We start from the raw sequence: 24,268 nt of genomic DNA, 5'->3' as shown, positions 1-24,268 counted from the left end.
TATAAATACAATGACCTAAACTGGGGTAGTTGGAAGTTGGAACTTTGAAATACTATAAGTTATCATATTACAAATTATGCCCAGTTTATTTATGCTCGCATGTAACTCGAAACTAACGACCACGACGAACTTATTGGCACAAATGAACTGAAACTTTAATTTCGCTTAATCAAGTGCGATGTTGACTCCAGAATTGTGAGCTCTGTCGAGTTAAGAAAAAACGGTTAATAAATATGTACGTATTTGTTACTGGATGAATAGGTTTGTAAATTAAATTACTTGTGACCGACTGAACTTTTACGTAAGCAATGTCGCAAATTGTTCTTTATTGCGCTGTAATCTACCACCTAAAAGCATTGTGTGATCCACTTATTCAGTATTTGTATCAAAAGTAAGGCAATGGAACGCTTAATACAACAGAATTAACAAACTATGTACACAAATATGTACATGGGAATGTTTATTTGTTGTTAATGCGTGTTCTTGGAAATATTTCGAGGGAGTCGGAGTTGGAATAATTCACGTGGCATTTAATCTTATGCTTACTGCATCCTGATTTAATTTTTCAGATTATTACAATAACCTTATTTATATATTTTTTTATGGGATGGCCAGACTCTCCATTAATATAGACAACCAGCCGCGGTAGCACATTTAAGGCTAATTACCAATAATATTTTATGTAAATGATGATGAGTTCTGTTAAAAAACGTGGATTTTATCCTGAGGAGTTGTCAACAAGTCGTCATCCACAATAAGTAAAGCCTGGAAAAAATAATATTGACTATGCACCACTTTTATAGCTTTTAAAGATCTGTACTCGAATTTATTAGCTATTACGTACCATAAATGATAGGAAGAGAGCTGCTGCAGAGAGAAAGTGCCATACGTCATGACTGCAATTTTTATGCATAATAAATATTAATAGCGATAATAAACTATACTAGACATAAAAAATCCGTATAAATCATCTGGATAATAATTAGTTTTAAAGGCCTAACCTGTCGTAGTACGGATAGAATGGAAACCACCAGCCCATGCATTCTTCGTTCCCAGCTCGTGATGCTGCGGCAGATAATTCCCACGCGGCTGGGGACCGAACAAAGTAATTGACTGCAAATCCACCGATTATTCCTGCCCCCAAAAAGTACAGACACGGCTGAACCCAAGTGTTATTCTTAAATTCTCCATGTAATGGCTGGAGTAAAAAAACAATCAAAGTTGTATGAAAATTAGGAACCATTACGTGAGCTAAATATGAATCTATATACCTTCATGATTCCCACATAGTATAATGTGGAACCAATTACATTGGAAACTAGTACGTATAAAAGGTATGTCGCGAAATCAATGTTTGTCAATTCACAATAGATAAGGACAGCAATTCCAAGGAGTAAAGATATTAGTGGGAGAATTAGTCTATCTCCATTAATTTGCTGATCTTTTAGTTGACCAAGATTCCGTAGAATTCTAATATCTGTGAGGAAACCTTGGTTGTCTGAAAGTGCAAAAGTGTAATGAAGGCATATGTACGCATCAATACAGACTAATTTGCACATTCTTACCACCAGATCGAATATATCCAAAACTATAAAAGTATGTAGCAATGAGTAGCATTGCGACAAATTGGAAACCAATAAATGTCCATCTGTAAGCCTTTTTTGCTCCATCCCCCTGGAATTCGAACATCAGACCAATCACAGAAATGAGCACGAAAGCAGCAAGAATAAGGAATGTATGATTTCTGTTGGAATAAATAAATGTTCAATGATAAGCATAACTTGCAGTGATATGTAGAACCACACCACTCACACAAATTTATCAATATAGTAAGAATTACTCACGCTCCAAAATACACAGAGTGTCGGAACTGATAAATTTTCAACAAAATTAGGACTGATATCACATACATAAAGCAGGTATCTGAAAACAGGAATACATTTCATGGTACAATTAATATAGAGTGAAAAAAATGCACGTGATAGTTGCAAATTGTAAAATTCACAAAATCAAAACCAAATTCACTTTAGAAATTGTGAAGGGTCTTGTTATCGTTAGAAAAATTTGCCTTGTTTATACATGGATACAATATCCATAAATATTTACCAAATTGGAAGCTTGATTGATTTGGACAAAGGTGATAGGCGGAAGATAGTACCTGCAAGATTTGTGTATTTACATAATAAATACAAGATATAATTAAGGGTAATAGGTAATCTCAACCGTACTCCTTCCATAGCAAGTGCAACTCCTAAGGCATAGAAAATGCCCCAGTTATGAGGGATCCCATGTCCCAATTGTGTTGGAATTTTTGCGTATCCACAACATCTTTTCAGATACCCAGGGTGGGTTTGATCATCATATTCGACAATATAGCCTGTAGCACCCCCGGTCCTTTTCCTTCGACTAAGTTGCCTTGTTGAAATCTTCACCAAACTCATAGCATGTGCCCTACGACCCACGAGGAAGATAAAAGCAAGCCCAAAGATTATGTACGAAATATTAGACCAAAAGTGATTAAAATCAATGAACAGTCCAAGTCGGTGAGAACACAAATAGTTGTAGTAACACAGGTCGTAATCGCCGGTTCGATATAGAACCTGACCAAAAATTATTAAATTAGCATATCATACTTAATACTTGCAAAATTGTGACTAAATACGTATCTGCACATATCCAGTTCAAGTTTAAGTAGATAAATAAATAATTCTCACCCTCAAGTAATGTAAAATGAGTTGATACACAGGAATGCAATAAAATATTGCCACGATAACAATTGTCCAGTAAAATCGCCGTCCAGACTTTTTCGTATCAAATGGATTTTTCTGGTTAAAGTCCCCGATTTTAAGATTTGCTCTCCATCGAATTCTTCCACCACTGTTTTGACCATCCTTCTTTTCATAGAAACGTTCTATGGGTGCTTTTAAATAGTCAGAGGGTTGACGTCGTATTGTTGGGCTCAAAATACCTTCACCTCTCGAGCTATTTAGTCTACTTTCAGGAGAGTCTGCATCTTCTGGGTCTTCTGTGGGACTTGGCAGAACGCCCAAATCATGGAGAACCAGGTCGTCTGAAGGTTGCATGTTGAGACGTTGTGGTCGCGCAACCCCAGATTCTTTTGCCGAACTTATGAAACCAGATTCCGATTCTGCCAGTCTAAATTGCTTTTCAGCTTCAACTCTGGATAAGGAAAAGTTGAATTTTAAACTTGATTTGGAATTATGCGCAGGAATTTTACTTATTTATCCCGTAATTACAAGTACCTCATCCAATTGTGTCGATTTCTGAAGAGACAGGTGACCAATACTACGAGGAGAATTGTCACAAAGACTGGAATTGCCATCACAAGGAACACGATCCAACCAGACACGGAACTTTCGTTTGTGATTATCAACGTCACATTTTTACTTCGAGGGGATGGACCGCTCCCGAATACAGCTCCGAAAATTGGGGACTTGTTATTTGTTCCACCTGCAACGCTATTAGTTCCTCCTCCTGGCATTGGTGGTAGGTCATAAGGATTTATATATCCCGATTTTGAACACCTACTGTCAGAATCATGAGCCACAAGCACAACAACAAATCCATCTTTAAAGCGATTGACCAACTAATTGACAAAGTAGCATAGTTTGTTCATTACATGAAATACATTACAAATAAAAATATGGTTTAAAATGTATCCAAGTACCTCCAAGGTCATGGCAGCAGAGAACGACATGGTCTGCCAAAGCCCTTTATGCCGCACACTTGCCTCTTTGTCGTAAATCGGGCACTACAAAAATTCACAGCAATAAATACGTGTAGAATAAGGGATAATAATAATAATATAGTTTCTTAGGATAGGTTTATTCACATGTGGGGGTTGAATTGATAGCGTCATGCATGATCCCGTGGCTGAAGAGGCCTTAATTTTAACAACACCAAGGTCAGGTCTACTTGATTGAAAACCTAGATATTTCGTATTTGAAGGTGAGACGTCGAGATAAATTTCTTTCCCCATCCTACAAATGCAGTCTTAATATTAATTTACATAAAAAATTGAACAAATCGAGTCAATAATTACGGGAGTTGAAAATCCGAAGTGAGATGCAATTTGAGTCGATAACTAATGTATCCAATACTCGAAGTTGTAACACGGACCGTAATATTTTGACCCTCAATAATTGCATCCTTTCTTTGAATGCAAAGTGTTCTTCCTGCCGTGTAATATATTGGTCTTCATTGATGCATACACAAGGAAATAAAAACAACAATAATTCGTCTTTCAGTAATTTTTGTAATTAGTAATATCAAATATGTACACATACGTGCTTCGTGTAACATTTTCGGTTCCGAAAACTTGGGGCAGCTCAAATGTACTGATGTATTTTCTCTGCCCTACTGCAAAAAGAACAGGCTCATTGAGAGTCGTCCTGTAATCAACTTCCATTTCTATTCTCAAGTTGGTATTCTGCAAGATAGTAAACAAACTTATCATATTAATTTCAGTAAAGACATTTATATACATATTTCTTCAATTTTTAATCTGATCTTTAAAAATCTCACGTACATGAGCATCCTGAAAATATTTCCGATCCACATAGAAAATGAAGACCAGTGGTTCATCCTTCCTGACTGCTCGCTCATATAATCTATTCACCACACCTTTGATAGACCTACAATTTCTTACGATAACTTCGTCGTCGCTTGCAGACGAAGATATCGGGAGGGAAGGATAATTTGAACCCTTTCTTGGAGGACGTTGATCTTGAGGTTGCAGAGGTTGTTGTGGAAAGCAAGTCGCAAAACTTATTGAAATGAGTGTCACATATATTATTGAATTAAGGACTTCAAGAGACGAGAATCGCATTTTGCTTTGATTCAACAAATATGCTACAACATAAGTCTACCGAGATGCAAAAAACAGTGATTTTGGCACTGTTTGCAAGTTCAACGACTTAATAATAAAAATGCTAAGCGTAAAATTTTAATTTTGTCCAAATAGACAGGTGCATGTTCTGAATTAAGTAGTTGGAAAGTGCTGCAGAAAAATGACAAAAAGATGAATGAATAAATACTCAATGAAATATATGCCGGTTAATATGTACATAAAGCTTATTTCGAGGATATTCAGTGTACTTGTACAAATGGTGTATTTGATGAGTAATCAGCAAACTGAGTGTACATTTAATAATAATTGCAAGGAAATGAGGTACTACATGTTGTGACGCAATGATGTTTGAGTGAGTGTATTAATGTACATATGTCTTTGATGCTAATTTTGGGTTTGTGCAAACATGGAGATTTGAGGTGACAACGGTTGATGAGATTGTGAATATGTTGGATTATTGCTATTGGAGAAGGACGACGGGGTTCGGCAGAGGATGAGATAAGGTTGTCGTTGTAGATAAGCAGGTAGGTAGGTTATCGTCAGACTGATTAATACACATGATCAAACAAAACTAACTTCAATTGATAAATAAGTAAGATTACCTACTTATGCATAGATTAAGTTATTCTTATCATTGACTAGCTTTAAATTATGGATACCATCCGTCCACATAGAAATGTTGTTATAAATAATGTACCTACTTATTCGTCAGATCTACATACATTCCTTACATACATAAGTACTTAAATTGTGAGCTTATTAAAAAATAGCTTCTTCATTACTTAAATTCATTAGCGAGTAGCCGAGTCGTTCACAAAAAGATTTACTGATTAGATTAGTGTTTGATTAGGACTCAATTAAATAGTTGAGAACATAACATTTTACTAGTTTTGATAGAATATTACACACTGATAAGTAGGAATTTATGTACATATATGTATTTATGAAGTATGATAAAAGTATCTGAATTTTTGTAGTAAAAATTAATTAAATTGTGCATCAATTAAAATGACATGTCAAACATGATGTCCAGTAATTATTTAGCCAACATAATCTGCACATTCCTGTTCCCACGGGAGTGAAAATGGATAATCGACTTATCTGTCAGATAACAATAAACTCATCGTGTCCAATAACTTGCCCTTTAAATGACACAGTCTCATTACAGACATTCGTACATGAAATAATTGTTTTAACAAGTTCTCATTAAATTATAATATATAGTAGACGGAAATAAATATGACTTTAAAGTATCGAACTGTGTTATTTTTTATGCTAATTTTGCATTGCTCCTGTGTCCTGGGAAGACGACAGGGAGATCCGGATGAGTGGGCTTGTGGAAACGAGTGCAGGTTAGTTGAGGCATCTGCACATTAATAAAAAATTATACATGTCTACATGAAGGGTCCTGTATTTTTAACCATTTTTTATCAGTTTGTCCATAGCGGAAACAATTCCTGATGGAATGACCCCTTCCACTTTTTCAACTACTTTTCAGTCTTGGTCTGATCTTATCACTCTTGCGACGGAGACAATTGAGATTGCGTCGTATTATTGGACACTTCGTGATTATGACACGCCTAACCATCCTCACCCTACTTCGAACCAGGTAAGCTACTTAATCCTAAAGCACATGATACTGATATGCCATATATATTCTACTAAATATGCATAGGGCGACGAAATCCTTGATGGGCTGCTTGCTGCCGCAAGAAATGGAATTCAAATCAGGATTGTCAAACATATTGATACCGATTCCTTCCCCAATGTAGACATTGGGGAATTACAAGCGGTTGGCGCAGATGTTCGCGACGTAAACTTTACGCGTCTACTCAATGCAGGAATTTTACACACGAAAATGTGGGTGGTTGACAGGAAACACGTGTACTTGGGGTCGTCCAACTTGGACTGGAGAGCACTGTACATAAATAAATATGACTTTAAATTATCGAACTAGGTTGTTTTTTATGCTAATTTTGCATTGATCCTGTGTCCAAGTACAGCACCCAAGTCAAAGAACTTGGACTGGTGGCTAAGAATTGTCCTTGCATAGCACGAGATATGGCAAAGACGTTTGATGTGAGGACACTAAATATCAATTTCAGTTAGCTACTATTCGCGAAGCCAATGCTTATAATTATGACCTTTTATAATTTTAGGTATACTGGGAGTTGGGCACTGAAGTTGCTCAAATTCCAGAAGAATGGCCAGTTGAGTATGAGTCCCCCTTCAACGAAGATGTCCCCGTGTCAGTCACCTCGGACGGCATTTCATACTCGGCATTTGTCTCAAGCGCACCCCCAGAACTATGTCCAAATGGGCGAACTACTGATTTGGACGCAATATTTCATGTGATGGACGATGCTAAAAAATTTATTCATATTGCTGTTATGGATTACTTTCCACTCATAATGTTTGATCCCCCACTACGGTAATACTTACATACACATATCTTTGTTAGTATGTCAATATGTCAGTTATGAGCGAACTGATTGGTGTGATTTTACAGATATTGGGGAGATTTGGACAATACACTTAGAAATGCTGCTTTACGTGGGGTATCAGTCAAATTATTGATGGCAAAATGGAGCAATACACGCTCTTCGGCACATGCATTTCTTTCGTCGTTGCGAAGTATGACAGAAGCTTATGACAACGTGGATATTCAAGTGGTAATACAAAAGTCATCAGTAGTCGTCAAAATCGGGAAGTATTGAATTATATGACTACTTAATGAGAAACTTTATTATATTCATATTCACAGAAAATGTATGTGGTTCCTGCGGATGAGGACCAAGCACTGATCCCATTTTCTCGAGTAAACCATAACAAGTACGTTGTCACAGATGTTTCTACTCACATCGGGACGTCAAATTGGTCGGGCGACTATTTTATTGCGTCTGGGGGGGTTGGTTTTGTAGCGAAACCTGCAAACAGGACGGGGGGAGAAGGGGCCGATTTGAGAATGCAGGTCGCCTCCGTCTTTGAGCGAGACTGGAACTCGGAATATTCGCTCACGTTAGAAGAAGTCTTTCCTGATGAATATCCAACCCCATTAAAATGCACGGCATCTTCAAATGCCATTAGTTCCGCCATTTCATTTATGTTTCTCGTACATGCTATGTATTAAGTCAGATTTTAATTCCAACATACAGCTTGGGCGAATGTTCATAGATAATTATCCAATTGTTTTGAATGATAAAAACGGTTTAAATTACCCTATTGTCTTCGCCGTATTTAAATTAAACTTTTTATTGCATCTCGAATGAAGAAAACATTGATACATAAAAAGTGTCGTAAATTATTTTAAATGCATCAAAATATTTAGATCTATTGTTCAGTAAAACGTACAATAGACCTACTATATTACAATTTTAGTGAAATATGGACATAAATCATGTCAACAAATTTTAGTGCATATTTACATATTTATGCTATTCTGCAGAATAATTTACTTTGGGTAATTTATTATGTCAAAAATAGTGTTTTATTTAGAAATTATAACATAAATTACCCCTAAGTGTGTATAGTTCCGAACGGATCAGATAATTCAGAACAGATAGGCGATAAACCTGATCCTAAAATTTCAGATACAGATTTTGCATATCTGAAGTTTTCAGATCAGATGCACGATCAACTAATCTGTTCAGAACTTGAAAATGCAAACTAATTGACCGAACCTACGTATCAATAAATAAGCATGCAAGCATCTTGCCAATTACTCCTCGAAACTGTATCATCCTTACGGGACCCACTAAAGAAAAAGGCCATACAGTCTCCAAGTCTCCAATGCTGAAATATATATGATATTCTCCGAGTCCAGTTTATAAACCGTGACACACGAGTTCTTTCAAACTACCAAATTATCAATTTACATTTAATAAAATGACATAGAGACAACTCCCGAATATTAATTTATTTTTGTGTATGTATATTAACCCATGCAATTCTTTCGTTACACAACATCCGAAGCAGACCACGGGATTTCGGAGTGAGTCCTCCTGCCTGGATCGATTATCCACCCACTCTGATTCATATGCTTTTAGCTTGTGAGTACACTATGGTATTTGCCAATTTTACTCTACTTTTCCATGTAGCAATACCGGTTATATATCTGAATTCACTAGAGTCATTCTAGTCTACGTGACGGCCAACTCGCATCTCTGCTACAATATTTAAAACAATAGCATTATCAGACCAAAACCACGTAACATGCATGTGCATGTATACACTACATCCATAATACTCACATCTCCAATATAAGAACAGGTGGATTCATCCTCTGTCAAAGATTCGTGTGTACGTGCTTCAAAATATTTACATTTTAATGTAAAAGTTAACAATAATCTTTCATAGAGTGCTATATATAAAAAGATCAAACGTCGAGTTCAATATCGGAGTAACAAACAGGAACAATAGTTGTTAACAACTTGGCAAAACGGAAGTATCCACTTTTTTTGTATATTCTGCGAAGATATTTGTACTATTACTACTATTACAGATACAGTGATTTTTGAAAATACACACGATGCAAGCTGCCCAGGTCGTTTCGCACGGCTCACCTCTTGTTATTCAAGAAGTGCCCATTCCCAGCCCATCGATAGGTGAAGTCCTTGTTCGCTTGGAAGTTTCGGGAGTATGCCACACCGACGTCCACGTGCAAATGGGGGACTGGAAGGTCAGTGCGCATATTTGTATATATGTGGATAGATAGAACGAATGAATATGTAGAATGTGTCCTCGTTTGGTTTCAGGTTAAATGTCCTCTCCCAATGACGCCTGGTCACGAGGGAGTCGGTACCGTGGTCAAGTTGGGGGAATCTGTAAACAATGTCAATTCAACTCTGCAAATTGGTGATCGAGTAACTGTCCCTTGGCTTCATTCCTCATGTGGTCAATGCGAACACTGTTGGAGTGGATGGGAAACGGTGTGTAGCCAGCAGAAGCGAACAGGTATTTGAAAACATTTAAATTTCATCCATTTTACCAGTCAAATATTTTAATTTCTCAAAAACTGATACATAATCTTTAATGATATCCAATACTTTAATGATAAATAATCTACATCCATATAATCATTATCATTTAATTCTAGGCTTCACATCTCATGGAACTTTCTCCCAGTACTGCATTGTTGATGCGGCCTTTGCTGTTCCAGTTCCGGAGGCGTTAAGCAGTGAACAAGCTGCGGTTATAAGCTGTGCAGGTGTCACTGTTTACAAAGGCCTGAAAGTTTCAGAGGTATATAAATAAGTAAAAGAGGTCCAATCTGCTTAGCATTGGAATATGTACATAATTAATTGTAGCTCAATAGCTTTAACACTTGTTTATATTTATATATTTATATTCAAAGGTACATCCTGGTCAGTGGGTTGTTATTGTCGGTGGGTCTGGAAATTTGGGACATGCAGCGATCCAATACGCACTTGCGATGGGAATGCGAGTTATTGGAGTCGGTGAGTTCAGGATTACTTAAATAATCGATTGGTTTTCGATCGCATATTATTGTGGTGACAATGGCTGTATCATTTTGTAGATACCTCGCAATCCAAATGTGACTTTATGACCTCACTTGGTGCTCATGCTACCGTGAACGTGTCCACTCAAGACATTGTTTCTACCATAAAATCTCTCACCGGAGGGGCTGGTGCTCACGGCGCACTGATAATCGCTCCCGTAGCCTCAGCTATCAGCATTGCAGTCAAATATTTGCGACCTCGAGGCACAGTTGTGGTTATTGGATTACCGCCAGGGAAATTTGAGGTGGACGTTTTTGACATGGTGCTTAATGCTATCACCATTCGAGGATCCATTGTGGGCACGCGGTTAGATTTACAGGTATGCAATACAAATTTCTGTCAAAACACAGGACTTCACTTTTTATCGGTGAACAGGAGGCCTTAAATCTCGCAACTGATGGGAAAATTCAGTGTAAAATCAGGAAAAGGAATTTTACAGAAATTCAGGATGTACTGGACGATTTGAAAGACGGAAAAATTGAAGGATGTGTGGCCATTGATATTCCATAATTACAGTATATTTGCATCTTATATCTTTACATCTTAAAGCAAGCAATTTTTGTGAACAGAGTAAAATAATTTACATGTACTTAATTTCTATTTAATTGTAATTGAAAAGTCTTAAATAAATAGTACTTAGTTTTCCTTGCCATCCCCCACAATGCTCTGTATCCACGTTCGATAAGCCGAAATTCTTGTATAAACAGAAAAATTTGCGCAATTTTTTGCACCGAATGAAGCAATTCCACATAGAATTTTCCGATCTGAATGACCATCTTCATTGCATGTTATACCTCCACCAGAGTCACCTTGACCTTAATAAATGCATAATATATCGTGTTAATTTTCATTGGTTCATAAAAGGTCACCAGTTTCCCGACTAGACTAATGGCATAAATTCTTACAAGGGGTCAATCCGCCTTCCTTCGTCCCCGTGCAAAACATTTCCTGTGACACATTGGCAACTCCACTGAAAACTTTTTTGCATTTTGACCACTCCACTAAAGGAATGTCCACCTTTCTCAGCACTCGCGTCCACCGCCCCGTCACTTCCTTCCTCCCATATCCGACCACTGTCCCATTTCCTTTGATTATAAAGTTGTCCGAATCCGGGAGTTGGATGGGCTGTACTCGTTCAGTAAATCTTAACCGTTTGTTGAGACGGATAAGGGCGATATCATGAACAGGAAATATTTGACCCTGAGTTTGGGAGCCATTTGACGACAAATTTGTATAGCGGAAAAGCGGATGCGGGTACAACTCACTCGCCCAAGAAACCTGTTCAAATTTACGAACTTCTGGGTCTTTCGTGATCAGATCATGCGTCCCTAAAACATTACAATCAAATATTACAATGTTTTCTAGCAAACAAGGAACGAATTTTTTAACGTTTTCTCATTAATCCATCATATGTGCCAACCTGCCGTGACCCAGATTTTCCTAGGTTTAGCCAATTCGCCACCCAATTCTTTCGGAAAGTATAAACAGTGGGCTGTGGTAATGACTATTTCTTCATTATAAATTGCCCCACCACACTTAAAAATTTTGGTAGAATTCCAAATTTTTTCGATAAATACATGATATGTAAATTCTTCAGGATTAGTGACTAATTCTCCACCGACGATCCGGAAGTCAGCAACGGAAGGATATTCTTTGGGGATAATAAACAAAAACGCAAAACTGATTTTTCACTAATTTTGACAATTATGAAATAATAAATAAATTTGTAAGTTCGAACTTATTTTGGTTGACGGACGCCATCGTGTACTTTTAGAAGAATCAATTGCACTAATGACATTACAACTGATCAGTGTAAAAATTAACTGATGGATAACAACGAAATAATAGAAAAATAATGATGAAGAGCAAACTGTTACCATATTTAAAATACTACCGTATGCTCAACCAACAACTTATTGTTAGTAACTAAATGAAGACTGTTTGATTTCTTCATGTTACCTTTATTTCATTTGCCAAAGTACTTATTGCGGATAATTAATTATGCAATAGTCAATAATTGATTTTCGCCAGATCGTGTTTGACCTTAGAATTGTGCATGCCCTTGTAAACGTAGCATTTACACAAAAATTTGCAAGGTTAATGTGTATCTCAATTATGACGCATGACTAATTAATAAACATCGTCGATATACTAAACTTGAAGTGAGTTAGTTATGTGCTGTGCGAATGGAGCTAAACTCACGAGAAACCCTAGTCTCAGCACAAGGTACTTCAGGAGGCCGTAGGTTTAAGCTCCACCCGCACAGTACATAACTCGTTCACTTTATGTATAAACTGATTAATTAATCTGTGTTTAAGGTATGCTTTCGTCTCAGGAGAATTCCCCTTTAAAGATTCAAACTATTCTTAACCTAGAATTTGTTGACATTGTTGATTGAATATTATTGTAAATATTTTGTCACAATAAAATTTTATTTCAATAAAAGGATGCATAAGGAATTAAAAGCAATTATAGTCATGTGTACAAATGCACAGCTTAGAGAAGAATTGCTCCATAATTCTTGCCCAATTTTTGTATTAAATCTTTTTTCTCTCCTTCCGGAAGAAAGCACGATCGAGCAGCATTAAAACTGGCACGCACAAAATGAGCCTCACATAATCCCCAGTTTGACAAAAGCTTGAACTCGTCATCCAACCTAGTCCCAGTCATTGTGGGGTCGTCAGTGTTTATCGAGAGGTTGAAACCATCCTGGAAGAATCTATGAATAAAAATCCAAGCTTAAATTAGCTAAAGTAAATAATAATTATTTAGTTAAATAGAGAAAGCTGTAAAATATTTAAAATACTTACTTGACAATGGGATGAGGATGCGTCCCAAGACTAACTGCTCCAGTGAGTAAACTGGACCACGGACAGCACTCTAAATGTATATTGGCTTGTTTGACTCTATTGTAAACTGAAGCATCCTCCACGATCCGATATCCATGACCAATCCTTTCTGTGCGAATTCAAATTCCTTACGATTAACTTAACCACGACTTAACCATTTATAGACTTATCAAAATTTCGAACCTGCGTGAAGTAAGTCGAGTGCGTTCATCACTTGAAATGCTCCACCAGATTCACCTGGGAATAAACCGGAAATATGAGATGATGACGCAAACTTATTTCTTAAAATCAATCAAAACTATTACTGGTTCAATAACCGAATATATACCAGCATGAACGGTGCGGTGAATTCCATGTTTCACAGCCATATCAAAAAGATCCAGAGCTTCTTTTTCAATCATGTGTGACTCTATAACCGCGTAATTAAGTATTTTGCTAGCAATTCCTTCCGAAAAAATATCTGTATTGAAATATATTTGTATTTTTTTGTACCACACGCTGTTTCTGGTAACGCCGCAATATCCAACCCGGCAATATACCCGCCATGAAAATTCTTATCGAGTAAAAGTTCAATCGTTTCCGTATACCAGACAGGCGTCATTCCCCTGATGCAGGTTGCAATTAGATTTACGTGACATCCAAATTCGGTCCGACCTTGTCGCAAACCTTTGATGAGAGCAGACGCAACATCCCATACCCATTTTTTACTGGATGGGGTTGACTCGCCCTGAACAATCGAAATATATCAAAGATTCATAAAAAAAGTAACAAATTGCATATTGACTCACCAGACTTTTCTGTTCAGCGATAATATCGTCGGGAATCAGTATGTGTGGACAGAATCTGGCTTCCGCATAAATAATCCCATGCTTGGAACAATCCTCTACAAATTCATAGCCGAGACGTTGAATCGAAACAAGGTCTCCCCTACAATGTGATACGTGCATTAATTGACTTCATCCGATCTGGTACACTTATTTAATAAATTACGACAATATTAAATATATAAATCTGTACTTGAGGCAAGCAAGAACGATGTCAAATCTGGATAAAAATCCACACAAATCAGTAGGACTCTTAACCACGAGGTAATCCACAAGTTCTTCAAAGGTGCCACGACCTGGGAGGCGTAATTTCTTTTCTCTGAAGTATAATATAATAATAAATTATTATATTAGGAAATCTTAAGTCCATCGAACCCATATAACTTTTGCATAAATAGTAAAAACATGAATGTATTGCTAAAATCCTTACTTTGCAATTTCATACACTGTTTCATGCCGTATGGATCCATCAATATGTACGTGTAGTTCCACCTTTTATTATTCATGGAAATAACAGTATTTAAAGATAATATTGGTTAGATTTCGTGATTACGATTTTTTATTTGAATAAATCGAGTAATCCAATAGCTTACCCGAGTAAGTGGTCTGTCAACCGTGTCAAGGACAAGATGACCGCCACGATTCGTTCGTTGCACGCCAAACATTTTTAAGTTTTACTTTAATCACTTTCTTTAGAGTTAAAATCAAGAGATTTATGTCTAGTATGCTATGACCAGTCTAATTCCAAACCATCAAAGGTAATACAGCTTGTGCTAGTCAATGGTGTTATGCAGTTAATGATTTTTGGCATATGTATGTATGCACATAGATGCATGCATATAAATATGTACGTTAATGATTTAATGGAAACTCTTTGATAGCTGATAAGTTATAAGTGATTATCGATTATTTAATTTTTGATTGAAAGTGAATTTGTTTATTTGAGTGATGAAAGTGGGTGTGTGACCAGTTCAGTAGGTTCTTTACATCAACCTCATACCATAACAATACATCAATAAAATCAGTCGAGGAAGGATGAGGCTATTGCATGAACTGATAATTTTGAGAGAGACCAGTCAAGGTCAAAGTCTAATTATGGATTACTGACAATATATACATACATATGAATCTCTATAATAGCTGTTTTGTCCAGTTCAGCATCCAGTGATTCGTAACACAATTGATAAAACCCAGTCCACAAACCAATAGTTTCTAAGGCTGAGAAAGTTAAACTGTGGTTGTTGTAACAGTCAGAGGGAAAAGTGTTGCTGTCAGCATTTTCTACATACAATACACAATGAAAACTCATCCTCAGTTCGTCTGTTATTTTCCTACTTGAGATAACTCACACGTCAATCAAAGTTGTCATAGGCTGGAGGTGATATGAGGTCCAGAAGGATGTACATTGTACAATGCTTCTCTCACAAATATTTTATTACTTTTAATGGAAAAATACAAAACTGAACGCATCATACTTAAAAGAAACAAGAGACATTACTGATATAATCTTCCTTTAAGTATCATTTTTCCTAAATTTTAGGAGTGGGGACAGCCCCATTTTTCTCCTATATTCATGTAGCACACCACTTAAATCATTTACATCTTCTGGTGCATAACCAAAATGCTGTTTTGCTTTATCAATCGAAAACCAGTGTGTCACCGACGTTTTCAGCAGTTCTGCCGGCGACAGAAATAATCCTCTTCCAGCCCCCCATATTTCCCCAAACACTCTTAAAAAGAATTGTCCCAAAAGTACAAAAATCCACATGAGTCCAACTGGCAATACCCATTTGGGATATGTATATCCTAAACCTTCAATTAAGGGTCTGAAGTACTCCCAATGTTCAATCGGTTTCCCGTCACTGATAAAATATGCCTCTCCTCCAACCACATCAGGGTCATCGTGCAACTTTTCTAACGCTTTTACATGAGCTTGTACAGCGTTCTTTATTCCCACAAATTGTACCTTAGCGTTGCCATACCGGAATTTGAGAAAGGGCAGAGAAGCTACGATTCGTGGGAGGTGACGAGTTTCTCCCACTCCCATCACTCCCGCTAAGCGAAGAGAACACGTATGAAACTTTTTATTTTTTCCAGACGAAGCAAGAACCAGACGCTCGGCCACACTTTTGCTGATGGAGTAATTGTCCCAATGTCGATGAAGGGGGAAGTATGGAAGGTTTTCGTCACCTCCGATGATCTCGTCGCAGCCAAAAACCACATTAAAAGTTGACGTGTATACTAAACTCGTGACGGAAGATGATGGTCCTGAGCAGACCTTGAGGAGTAGACTTGTTCCATCAATATTGATCGACTCGGTAAGCGATGAAGCGGATGGAAGTTGTTCTCTGGAGGACATTCCATGCGCTGCTGTAATTTACATAAATAGTAAATACGTACTATGTCGCTCATGTGCAGTAAATGTATGTTGATTTAATTGTAACTATGAAATACCACAATGGATGACACCCTCTGCTTTAGAGAGGGAGAGAACTTGTTCCAAATCGGGGAGACATAAAATGCTCCCCGTCACAAATGGAAGGGGGCATGTTTCGGATTTGTCATACCAGACCGGATTTGGGGGATGCAGATCAAATAGTGTAACTTCATGTTGGCGTGAGGCCAGTTCGAGACCAATGTGGAAACCAATGTAACCTCCCCCACCCACAATGAGAACACGCATTTTCAGATCGACAAGTTGAGGAATGGATAATTAACGACGGGTTTTATTTAAGCACTATGCACATATTTACGAATTCGGCGAAGTCAAAATTCGATAGAGTCTTAGATAATCAACCACAGAAGTTGCAAAAAATTGAAAACTTTCTTTATGGCTGTCTTTATGAGTTAATTGGTTACAAAATTATTGAATTAGAACATTGGGACAGTAGAAATGAAGAGATATTTCGGCCATTGGATAAAACACGGGCTATTCCAAGCTAAAGTGTACATACATATAACATAACGTATACGCACACATGGATCATCAGTGGTGGTTGGTGGTGGTGTTTTATGATAAGGCAAACTTAAATATGTATTTATGCATAGCTAGGATTTGATATTCAGATTCAGATTGATATTTATCTCGGCCGTCTTGCGTCACCATCTCAGCAAGCCCCATTCAGAAAATTTTTTAAGACATAAAATTTCCGAAATTATATGAAAATAAAATATACATATATCTAAAACCGTGCCCGGTGCCATGCATGTTGGAGTCAAACAAGATATAATTTCGATTATGCAGATATGGATATATATTTATAAATAACAGCTCCGATGAACTGCATACTTTTTTGTAACACACAATAAATAAACTACATTTTTAAGCGATTTGATTCAAATGATATTTGATACAAATTAAAGTTGAATAGTATTGTTTCTGCAATTTGGAATGTTGTGAGTAAAATCACAGCTTCCTCCGACATCATTTGCATTTGGGTTCCATACTAATCCGTGTCCACACGTGCGAGTCTCCCTCAGACAATTTTCATCCCCGGTATATTGGACGGAGCGGTCGTAGTCCTGGAAAATATAGTCCTTTTTGCAAGGCTCTCCTATATGCTTACATTCACAGCAAAATTCAGGCTCCAAGGAACATGCAGCATTCTCAATTCGGTCACAGGCCTTGGTGGCGGCGTTAAAGTGGAGACCATTCGGACAGCGGTACTCAGAGTAGACGCCGTCACGACATTGGAAGAACACAGCGCATTCGCAGGCAACTGGCTGGTATTCACAGTTTTCTGGACAGCGGGGATCGTCTGCAAAATAATATCCATAGGTCATTATCTACGTGTCATTGTCATCTTTGAGAAAAATGCACACATGTAAAATACATTTAGTTACCTTCAGCGTAGACCCCTACGATAATGACGAGTACGACAAAGGTTTTCAGGATATTCATAGCAGCGACAAGTATTTATATTTTTGTGATGAGTAAAGATCGTTGAGGACTGCAGATTGGTGCAAGTGTGACTTTGCTAAATAGACTCTCTGCCCCGGTTCCGATTTTATATATTTTTGATTTACCGTGATTTATTGTTTATTTATTACATTAAAAATAATCCGTGTAATTTGCATATAAAAAAATAATAGGCAAGCCTTAAAATGTCGGTGAATTATTATGGGATATTATGAATCATCATGTAAATGGATACGGATTATCTTGTAGTTGGCCACACCGACACGATGCAATAAAAACTTCGTCCTATCATTGCACTTGGTGAAATGACTAATTGAACCAAGGATAAGCAAGGGTTCAAAGAATCACCCTAACGTTAATGATGATCAATTCGAGCCATAAAAATAATTCACTTGGACACTGATTGATCACAACTTTATTACACACCTTCTAAATTGCATGTTGATATAAGGATTTTTTGTTAATTTTTGTAATTTTAGCATTTGTACGTAAATGCATTTTTCTCCCATCACTAATCCTCACATCATTTCCATGAAAAAAAATCACAGCATAACTAAGATTAATTAAGAGAGATAATGTCGATTGTCCCTCCTACAAAACGTCAGAAAAATGTTTTTCAGCTAAAGTAATTTATCGAGCAAACGTCAAAACAAAATTTTTGCTCAAACGGATTAATTTTGATCCTGGACAATAAACGTGACGCGCTCAGTGGTCCGGATATAAAACGGCAATCTCGTTGAGCCATTTATCACAACCTTTTCTAGCATCAATTAACCACCTCTAAAAATCTATGACGAAAAATTTCCAGGTTTGAAAAGAAAAGTTTTCAGTCCTCTTGTCAATTTGCATCATGAGCTTCAAAATCGTACTCGTCCTTGCCATTATTGGCATTGCTCGCATAGACGCTAAAGGTATTTTGGAAACTAAACTAGTAAACATTTATTCTAAATGCATAAATAATTCAAACATATCAAATTTTTATTGTTTGGATTTTTAGCTGGAACGCTAGGTCGTGACGGTGTTATTTCTGACGTTGATTACTACGACTGTTTGGACAAACCTAACGGCCACGAAATTCATCCGTGGGATTGTACGAGATTCATCCATTGTGACAATGGGCGAGCTCACGATAAGAGCTGTAGTAGGTGCAACGTCGATCCTGTTACCTGCCCCGAAGGGTGGCTGCATTTCGACTATGAGGAGGACAAATGCGAGTATGTAGTTGTATCAAAATATGTAAAAATAGTACCCAAAGGATGTAAATAATTAATAAACTCCCTAAATTGGAAAACCCTGTAGATATGCGGATGTGGCAGGATGTCATGTTAGCGGGAATCAAACGAGACCTGACCCACCTACTGAGGCTCCAGAAGAAGTTCCTGAAGATGAAACCACGGCGGGGCCAGAGGAGCCAGTCGCTGATCCCCGTTGTCCCGTAAATTGCGAGTACGAACCTGTAGGATGTGAATGTGCAATCTTTTACCAATGTCGGGATGGCGTCTATTCAGAATACAACTGTCCAGCTGGTCTCCACTTTAACGCCGCCACCAAGGCCTGTGATGTTCCATCTGAAGCAGGCTGTAATCTGAACCCGAAGACCTGTTGTACTTGCCAGTACGCCGGCACCGCGGCTTGCTCACCTAACTACGTTTTTCAAGACTTCAACCGTTCCGTCGAATATACTGGAGATCATCACTGCATTCGAGAAGCTCGAGTTTGCGGAACAGGTCTTGTGTGGAATTCGGGTGCCAATAATGCCGATGGTGCGTGTGACTTTAAGGAGAACGTTCCTGCATGCGCATCCACTTAATACCCTTTTACATAAATGATAAGTTATGAAGTTTCAATAAATTAAAATAATGCATTCATTAAACCCATACAATTTATTACATTCATCTTTATGCCATATAATCTGGCTCTTGCACAAACATATATTTGAAATTTTGTAATAATTATGTCTTAGGAAATAATAACAATCTTGCTAATTTGATAAATTAATGATCTGCTGAATTTACTCAATATAAGGAAATATCATTTCATCTTTCCTATGAAAATTCCTAATTTCTCTCACTTTCCTTTTTACGAGTCTTTTAAGTTTATCCTTTCTCTTCGGAAGTTTTCCCATTTCTCTTAGAATTGCTTTAAGCTCTCGGTCCGTCTTCACCTTCAGTGCCTTCTCGCTTATCTTTGTGAACACGTCAAATGAAGTTCCGCGAGGAAACCTGCTAGGAATTTGTGTAAGCAACTTTCTCTTCACCTTTGACCGATTTGTAAATAATTCCACCAAGAATGCAATGATTGAAATGCTGATTCCAAATATGATAAGGTATATGGGTCCCTTAAATTAGAACAGTACGTAAATCAATATATGCATATAGGCGTACTTATCCTTGCATACTTATATATTTGCATGTGTACCTGTAAATCTCGCATTGATAAGACACGTTGCTTTCTCTCTTTAGTGCTGCCACTGGCTGCTGCGACTTCTGCTTCAGATTCTTCGCTTTCTGAATCGTCCTCATTTTGCTCATCGTCTGTTGTGGAACTTGCCTCCAACTTATCTTGAAAGTACTTTTTCGTTTTTGCAATCAGGCGTTGGGACCACTTTCTCATGAGACCCGACTCTTGAAATCGGCGAATATGCCTAAAAAGTAGTCATAACTTTAATCAGTAGAATACATATGTGCCTTCATTACAGATATACATAAATAAGTTTAGTTGTATATATGTACGTATTAATTTTTGGCGCAATAGGAGAGTTCCATTGATAAGCGATGCCAATATGGACAGGCAGAATGCATTGCTTCATAACTCTCATCGTTGGAGATCCAATTTTTGAAACATTTCGAGTTCTTAGCATAAATTTGAGATATCTCACATTCTCATACATTGCGAATTTCCTTTCAGCCACCAAATTCAGACCAGTATCATAATCTGGCACTAGCTATTACACAAAAATGCAGTAATAACACTTATGTACTGGTAGTGAAACTGATTTCAAGTGGCACAACAATTGCCCTTTTATTTATAAATAAAATGAGTATGTACCTCGTAAATTCCTGATAGATATTGCCTCGCTTTATCATCATTTGCATCATCACTTTTAATTTCTTGCGTAAATAAGTTTTTAAGTCCAGGACCCCAGCCACCAACACGAAATTTTGAATTAGCCAAATCTTTCAAGTTATCAATTGTTGGTTCAAACAGTGGAATCGTGAGAAAAGAAACCATTGCACATCGATAAGCAAGAGTTATCAACAAGCAGAAAATCCAATACCATCCAATAAGCAACCTTATTGGCCAAAATTTTGGCCAAACGTGGAGTGCTACTTGGCTCATGATTGAAATTGACGTAATGATAGAATTCCATCTATGGATCCAAGTCAATCATTATGTAAAACCGATTGCGAAGCATCGCCCTTGAATTTGTTTCACTGACTCAACTTGACTCACTTTGTGGCAAACATTCTGTATTCCATCGCATGCAAAGGCAGCTTGGCCAATAAGTAAAAGGCGAGTGGTGCAAAAATAAGACAAATTGTCACAACCAGTATCCACAAGCTAAGCTGGAATGGGAGAATGAGGGCCAAAAATCTGGGTCGTGGGAGAGGATTCGCTACGAGAAAGGAAGTGCATGCCACGTCCAAGGGAATGCTCATGTCCAAATATTCCAGGTTTTTCGTTAAAACAATAAATGAGCCCAGGGCCATGTCAACCTCATCATTGGCAAGACGAGCAACTGCTCCATAAAGAAATTCTGACCCATTTTCAATTGAAACTCCTCCCCATTTGGTCATGGGGTCAGCGTCGAGCTAGATAACGGTAAACAAAAATTGCTGTTTTAACGGGTTACATAATAATGTACTTCTCGTTGAACTAACAATATCAAAGTTAAAATTCATTATGATTGCAAGCTCCTTTAGCACTTCCATCTCGGTCCCGGCATATTCAATCTGTATAAATGCACATGTTGTACAGAAATGAAAATAAATGAAAATTGAAGTTAAAGGTCAGGCTAAACAGCTTTCAATTTTGCAGACCGAGTTTAATGACTTATTTACATACATATCCATCCAAACTCCGGTATTTAATGATTGAAGGTGGATGCTCAACCGTGAGACTAAAAATCATCAATTATTAGTAGCATTCACACCATTCGCATTACTAATGCGAAGTAATGGTAAGTTTCTAGTTGTACAAAATAGTTGTATATTATTGTAGTTCACGATAACTACATACCACTTCAAAGTAAGGTTTCTAAGATTGTTTGTTTTATCACGAAACCAACTGTCCTCATCCTTGGCGAGACGACCATTTCTCCAAAAATCCATTATCCCTGTGGCTGATTCAGTCGAATTTGGCATTATGGGCCATTTCACAGATAGAACTTTGAAAGAGATCGTCTTTCTTAACACAATTTCAAGGTTAATTTAGAGAAATTTTACAAAATTACATTTGTGAAATAAAATGTTTAAATTTTATATTTTGCTTTTCTGTTTAATTAAAATATTTTGTCCAACCTTCTTGATGGGCGACGGTTTAATTTGGTATGAAAAAATACGACGTTCGGCAGCTTTCTCCAAATGTCGTCAGCCTCAAAAACTTTATCTTCCTGTCCATACCAAATTAAAAATCTGTAAGATATTGAAAGATTTAGGTTTTCTACGCAGCGTGATGAGTACACTAAAAAATTTACCGTGCATGTGTATCAATTGTTCGAAATTCATCTCCATAATGTAGCAACTGAATCACATCGGTGCTTTTGGATAATAGAAAAATATACGACTGACACTGTTGCTTGTAGGATACTTTAATACTTTTTGTAAAATCTTCAGAAAAGTTTCCTAGATATTATGAATGTTACAAAACATTTTTCGGCTAAGTAATCAAAACGACTCGAAAGATTTAGATTATCCATGTAAAATCATGATACCGTCAAATTGGTGAAGGTATTTGGGGATGCAGACCTCATCATTGCAAAAGTTCATGTAATCCACCACACACGACAATTCATAGTCCCAAATAATTGTATGACACCTGTGAAAATTGTTAGATTGTGGGTTACAAAAAGAACACGTACATATGTAAAATGAAAGTTTGTAAATTACGAAATTCCATCGTCGAATTTCTGAATTGAATATGATAGAAATTTACTCATTTCCAAATATGTCTCCCAGTTTCCAAATAGTCTAATAATTACATTGTTTAATAGCTTGTATATTTTATAAGATAATTAAAATTACTAAAATTATTTACTTGAATATAGGTCGATTGTTCTGTGCAGAAATTGCGTTGATCGTTACAACTAGCCAAGCTAAAATAATCTTACGACAGAACATCGTTGCAGATTTTACTCAATGATTGCACAAATTCCCTTTTGATACAGTTTTTTAAATTGCACTATGCACTTAAATATGTATATAATATAATAATGTGGAGGAATCAGTTACTTCTAATATTTTACTACTGTCCATGATTTTGCATCTTTGGCAAGACTGCATTGCACCAACTTTGAGCCATGAAAAACACCCGAACTCAAGTCCTTGGTACATGTTAACCAAGATCTAGAACTACTGAATAAATAAAATAGTTCGCATGCAAACAAAAATTTGACGTTGATTTGCGTGTGACTTTCCCTAATTTAAAATTACGACCTTTATCGAATCAATGTACATACATAGTACTTCGATCCACCACGTCTAATTTTAGAATTGATCTAAATAATCTCAATTATCATCAGTATATATTTCAATGGGGAATGTACTAATAAATGTACATAAATTACGAAAATAGTTTTCTACAATATTTGATTTCTCAAATTTTCGCTAACAGGCCTTCCTGAAAGACTAAATGTCATTGATAATCATAAGATAATATGTAAAATGTAAAATACGCCAATTTAATTATTGCTAGGAAAATATTGCTGGATCCATACTTCATCGTTATGTGCTGCTCTTTACCTGTTCAAGTTACAGTTTACAGTTTTACAGGTACAGGAAACTGTGAATGTTCCAGTATGATAATAAACACTTTATAATTTTTCCCCCGAGCAATAAAATAAACTATTTGCATATGATCATTATTGTACAGAAAGGTTATTAATTCTGTTGACTTTCTCAGGAAACTTGATAATTCCGAGTTCTTGCGTAATCTTGCATACCTATGTTAAAAATAGTCCGGACTGAAAATGCGTAAGAGACGCTTCAACTAGAAAATAGTTCTCTCATTTAACGGTGACTGACAAAATCTAGCAGAAAACCACAATGGGCGAGTTTTTAAGCATAGTA

General features: G+C 36.9%; 9 protein-coding genes across 10 annotated transcripts; 3 read left to right on the top strand and 6 right to left on the bottom strand.

The window, feature by feature from the left end:
- Positions 1–492: 492 nt before the first annotated feature.
- Positions 493–5,203, bottom strand: LOC110843320 (SID1 transmembrane family member 2). Its single transcript, XM_022089280.2, has 15 exons — positions 4,550–5,203; positions 4,308–4,450; positions 4,064–4,216; positions 3,854–4,001; positions 3,689–3,772; positions 3,264–3,607; positions 2,715–3,180; positions 2,229–2,600; positions 2,107–2,158; positions 1,845–1,923; positions 1,566–1,744; positions 1,272–1,498; positions 1,002–1,198; positions 845–896; positions 493–765 (listed from the first exon to the last, which is right to left on the bottom strand). Exons 1-15 carry the CDS (start codon positions 4,847–4,849, stop codon positions 703–705), a joined length of 2,859 nt encoding a protein of 952 aa, XP_021944972.1. The 5' UTR covers positions 4,850–5,203; the 3' UTR covers positions 493–702.
- Positions 5,204–5,403: 200 nt separating this feature from the next.
- Positions 5,404–8,140, top strand: LOC110842684 (5'-3' exonuclease PLD3). Its single transcript, XM_022088467.2, has 7 exons — positions 5,404–6,222; positions 6,305–6,479; positions 6,546–6,790; positions 6,874–6,949; positions 7,030–7,301; positions 7,380–7,542; positions 7,635–8,140. The coding sequence occupies exons 1-7, from the start codon at positions 6,110–6,112 to the stop codon at positions 7,998–8,000; spliced, it is 1,410 nt and encodes a 469-aa protein (XP_021944159.1). The 5' UTR covers positions 5,404–6,109; the 3' UTR covers positions 8,001–8,140.
- Positions 8,141–8,998: 858 nt separating this feature from the next.
- LOC110842687 (alcohol dehydrogenase) lies at positions 8,999–11,051 on the top strand. The gene is made up of 6 exons (XM_022088471.2): positions 8,999–9,548; positions 9,625–9,823; positions 9,966–10,111; positions 10,224–10,326; positions 10,407–10,708; positions 10,765–11,051. Exons 1-6 carry the CDS (start codon positions 9,399–9,401, stop codon positions 10,897–10,899), a joined length of 1,035 nt encoding a protein of 344 aa, XP_021944163.1. The 5' UTR covers positions 8,999–9,398; the 3' UTR covers positions 10,900–11,051.
- LOC110842688 (trypsin-1) lies at positions 10,886–12,074 on the bottom strand (the record flags this gene model as incomplete). Its single annotated transcript, XM_035847176.1, has 3 exons — positions 10,886–11,204; positions 11,295–11,717; positions 11,810–12,074. Coding segments are annotated over 3 exons (867 nt in total), but the record flags the coding sequence as incomplete, so codon positions are not given.
- Positions 12,075–12,790: 716 nt separating this feature from the next.
- Positions 12,791–18,086, bottom strand: LOC110842685 (adenosine deaminase). 2 transcript variants are annotated; one of them, XM_022088468.2, is made up of 11 exons: positions 17,906–18,086; positions 16,517–17,820; positions 14,656–16,429; positions 14,493–14,554; positions 14,256–14,381; positions 14,027–14,165; positions 13,731–13,965; positions 13,567–13,647; positions 13,422–13,475; positions 13,200–13,347; positions 12,791–13,108 (listed from the first exon to the last, which is right to left on the bottom strand). In XM_022088468.2, exons 3-11 carry the CDS (start codon positions 14,725–14,727, stop codon positions 12,886–12,888), a joined length of 1,140 nt encoding a protein of 379 aa, XP_021944160.1. In that variant the 5' UTR covers positions 14,728–16,429; positions 16,517–17,820; positions 17,906–18,086; the 3' UTR covers positions 12,791–12,885. The 2 variants fall into 2 exon arrangements, with proteins under 2 accessions (XP_021944160.1, XP_035703150.1); XM_035847257.1 differs by having other exon boundaries at positions 14,656–16,432; positions 17,906–18,085.
- Positions 15,576–16,745, bottom strand: LOC110842686 (short-chain dehydrogenase/reductase family 42E member 1). Its single transcript, XM_022088469.2, has 2 exons — positions 16,517–16,745; positions 15,576–16,432 (listed from the first exon to the last, which is right to left on the bottom strand). Exons 1-2 carry the CDS (start codon positions 16,743–16,745, stop codon positions 15,576–15,578), a joined length of 1,086 nt encoding a protein of 361 aa, XP_021944161.1.
- On the bottom strand, positions 17,420–17,963 carry LOC110844377. Its single transcript, XM_022090563.2, has 2 exons — positions 17,906–17,963; positions 17,420–17,820 (listed from the first exon to the last, which is right to left on the bottom strand). The coding sequence occupies exons 1-2, from the start codon at positions 17,961–17,963 to the stop codon at positions 17,420–17,422; spliced, it is 459 nt and encodes a 152-aa protein (XP_021946255.1).
- Positions 18,087–18,719: 633 nt separating the features above from the next.
- On the top strand, positions 18,720–19,858 carry LOC110843763. Its single transcript, XM_022089795.2, has 3 exons — positions 18,720–18,892; positions 18,979–19,195; positions 19,281–19,858. The coding sequence occupies exons 1-3, from the start codon at positions 18,832–18,834 to the stop codon at positions 19,789–19,791; spliced, it is 789 nt and encodes a 262-aa protein (XP_021945487.1). The 5' UTR covers positions 18,720–18,831; the 3' UTR covers positions 19,792–19,858.
- Positions 19,850–23,723, bottom strand: LOC110843319 (ionotropic receptor 21a). Its single transcript, XM_035847175.1, has 12 exons — positions 23,090–23,723; positions 22,915–23,018; positions 22,678–22,825; positions 22,502–22,615; positions 22,221–22,388; positions 22,047–22,101; positions 21,863–21,934; positions 21,435–21,793; positions 21,030–21,351; positions 20,714–20,925; positions 20,400–20,625; positions 19,850–20,319 (listed from the first exon to the last, which is right to left on the bottom strand). Exons 1-12 carry the CDS (start codon positions 23,137–23,139, stop codon positions 19,993–19,995), a joined length of 2,157 nt encoding a protein of 718 aa, XP_035703068.1. The 5' UTR covers positions 23,140–23,723; the 3' UTR covers positions 19,850–19,992.
- Between the last annotated feature and the right edge of the window lie 545 nt (positions 23,724–24,268).

The sequence above is a fragment of the Folsomia candida genome, unplaced genomic scaffold (assembly GCF_002217175.1).
Source record: "Folsomia candida strain VU population unplaced genomic scaffold, ASM221717v1 Fcan01_Sc002, whole genome shotgun sequence".
Lineage (NCBI taxonomy): Eukaryota > Metazoa > Arthropoda > Collembola > Entomobryomorpha > Isotomidae > Folsomia > Folsomia candida.
The sequence above is the reverse complement of the archived record's forward strand: the minus strand, read 5'-3'. Positions and strand labels throughout refer to the sequence as shown.

What these genes read in the sequence shown, in the direction of transcription:
- LOC110843320 (XM_022089280.2), bottom strand. Translation starts at nt 4,849, where the DNA reads ATGCGATTCTCGTCTCTTGAAGTCCTTAATTCAATAATATATGTGACA. An exon ending in GAAAATGTTACACGAAGCAC is followed by an intron (nt 4,217 to 4,307) that starts GTATGTGTACAT and finishes GCATCAATGAAG; the next exon opens with ACCAATATATTACACGGCAG. An exon ending in CACTCTGTGTATTTTGGAGC is followed by an intron (nt 1,745 to 1,844) that starts GTGAGTAATTCT and finishes TTATTCCAACAG; the next exon opens with AAATCATACATTCCTTATTC.
- LOC110842684 (XM_022088467.2), top strand. Translation starts at nt 6,110, where the DNA reads ATGACTTTAAAGTATCGAACTGTGTTATTTTTTATGCTAATTTTGCAT. An exon ending in AACTTGGACTGGAGAGCACT is followed by an intron (nt 6,791 to 6,873) that starts GTACATAAATAA and finishes GTCCAAGTACAG; the next exon opens with CACCCAAGTCAAAGAACTTG. An exon ending in ACAACGTGGATATTCAAGTG is followed by an intron (nt 7,543 to 7,634) that starts GTAATACAAAAG and finishes TCATATTCACAG; the next exon opens with AAAATGTATGTGGTTCCTGC.
- LOC110842687 (XM_022088471.2), top strand. Translation starts at nt 9,399, where the DNA reads ATGCAAGCTGCCCAGGTCGTTTCGCACGGCTCACCTCTTGTTATTCAA. An exon ending in TAGCCAGCAGAAGCGAACAG is followed by an intron (nt 9,824 to 9,965) that starts GTATTTGAAAAC and finishes ATTTAATTCTAG; the next exon opens with GCTTCACATCTCATGGAACT. An exon ending in AAGGCCTGAAAGTTTCAGAG is followed by an intron (nt 10,112 to 10,223) that starts GTATATAAATAA and finishes TTATATTCAAAG; the next exon opens with GTACATCCTGGTCAGTGGGT.
- LOC110842685 (XM_022088468.2), bottom strand. Translation starts at nt 14,727, where the DNA reads ATGTTTGGCGTGCAACGAACGAATCGTGGCGGTCATCTTGTCCTTGAC. An exon ending in ACAGTGTATGAAATTGCAAA is followed by an intron (nt 14,382 to 14,492) that starts GTAAGGATTTTA and finishes ATTATACTTCAG; the next exon opens with AGAAAAGAAATTACGCCTCC. An exon ending in TCACCGCACCGTTCATGCTG is followed by an intron (nt 13,476 to 13,566) that starts GTATATATTCGG and finishes GTTTATTCCCAG; the next exon opens with GTGAATCTGGTGGAGCATTT.
- LOC110842686 (XM_022088469.2), bottom strand. Translation starts at nt 16,745, where the DNA reads ATGCGTGTTCTCATTGTGGGTGGGGGAGGTTACATTGGTTTCCACATT. An exon ending in AGAGGGTGTCATCCATTGTG is followed by an intron (nt 16,433 to 16,516) that starts GTATTTCATAGT and finishes TGTAAATTACAG; the next exon opens with CAGCGCATGGAATGTCCTCC.
- LOC110844377 (XM_022090563.2), bottom strand. Translation starts at nt 17,963, where the DNA reads ATGAATATCCTGAAAACCTTTGTCGTACTCGTCATTATCGTAGGGGTC. An exon ending in CGTAGGGGTCTACGCTGAAG is followed by an intron (nt 17,821 to 17,905) that starts GTAACTAAATGT and finishes ATTATTTTGCAG; the next exon opens with ACGATCCCCGCTGTCCAGAA.
- LOC110843763 (XM_022089795.2), top strand. Translation starts at nt 18,832, where the DNA reads ATGAGCTTCAAAATCGTACTCGTCCTTGCCATTATTGGCATTGCTCGC. An exon ending in TGCTCGCATAGACGCTAAAG is followed by an intron (nt 18,893 to 18,978) that starts GTATTTTGGAAA and finishes TTGGATTTTTAG; the next exon opens with CTGGAACGCTAGGTCGTGAC. An exon ending in TATGAGGAGGACAAATGCGA is followed by an intron (nt 19,196 to 19,280) that starts GTATGTAGTTGT and finishes AAAACCCTGTAG; the next exon opens with ATATGCGGATGTGGCAGGAT.
- LOC110843319 (XM_035847175.1), bottom strand. Translation starts at nt 23,139, where the DNA reads ATGAGTAAATTTCTATCATATTCAATTCAGAAATTCGACGATGGAATT. An exon ending in ATACCTTCACCAATTTGACG is followed by an intron (nt 22,826 to 22,914) that starts GTATCATGATTT and finishes CATAATATCTAG; the next exon opens with GAAACTTTTCTGAAGATTTT. An exon ending in ACCGGAGTTTGGATGGATAT is followed by an intron (nt 21,935 to 22,046) that starts GTATGTAAATAA and finishes GCATTTATACAG; the next exon opens with ATTGAATATGCCGGGACCGA.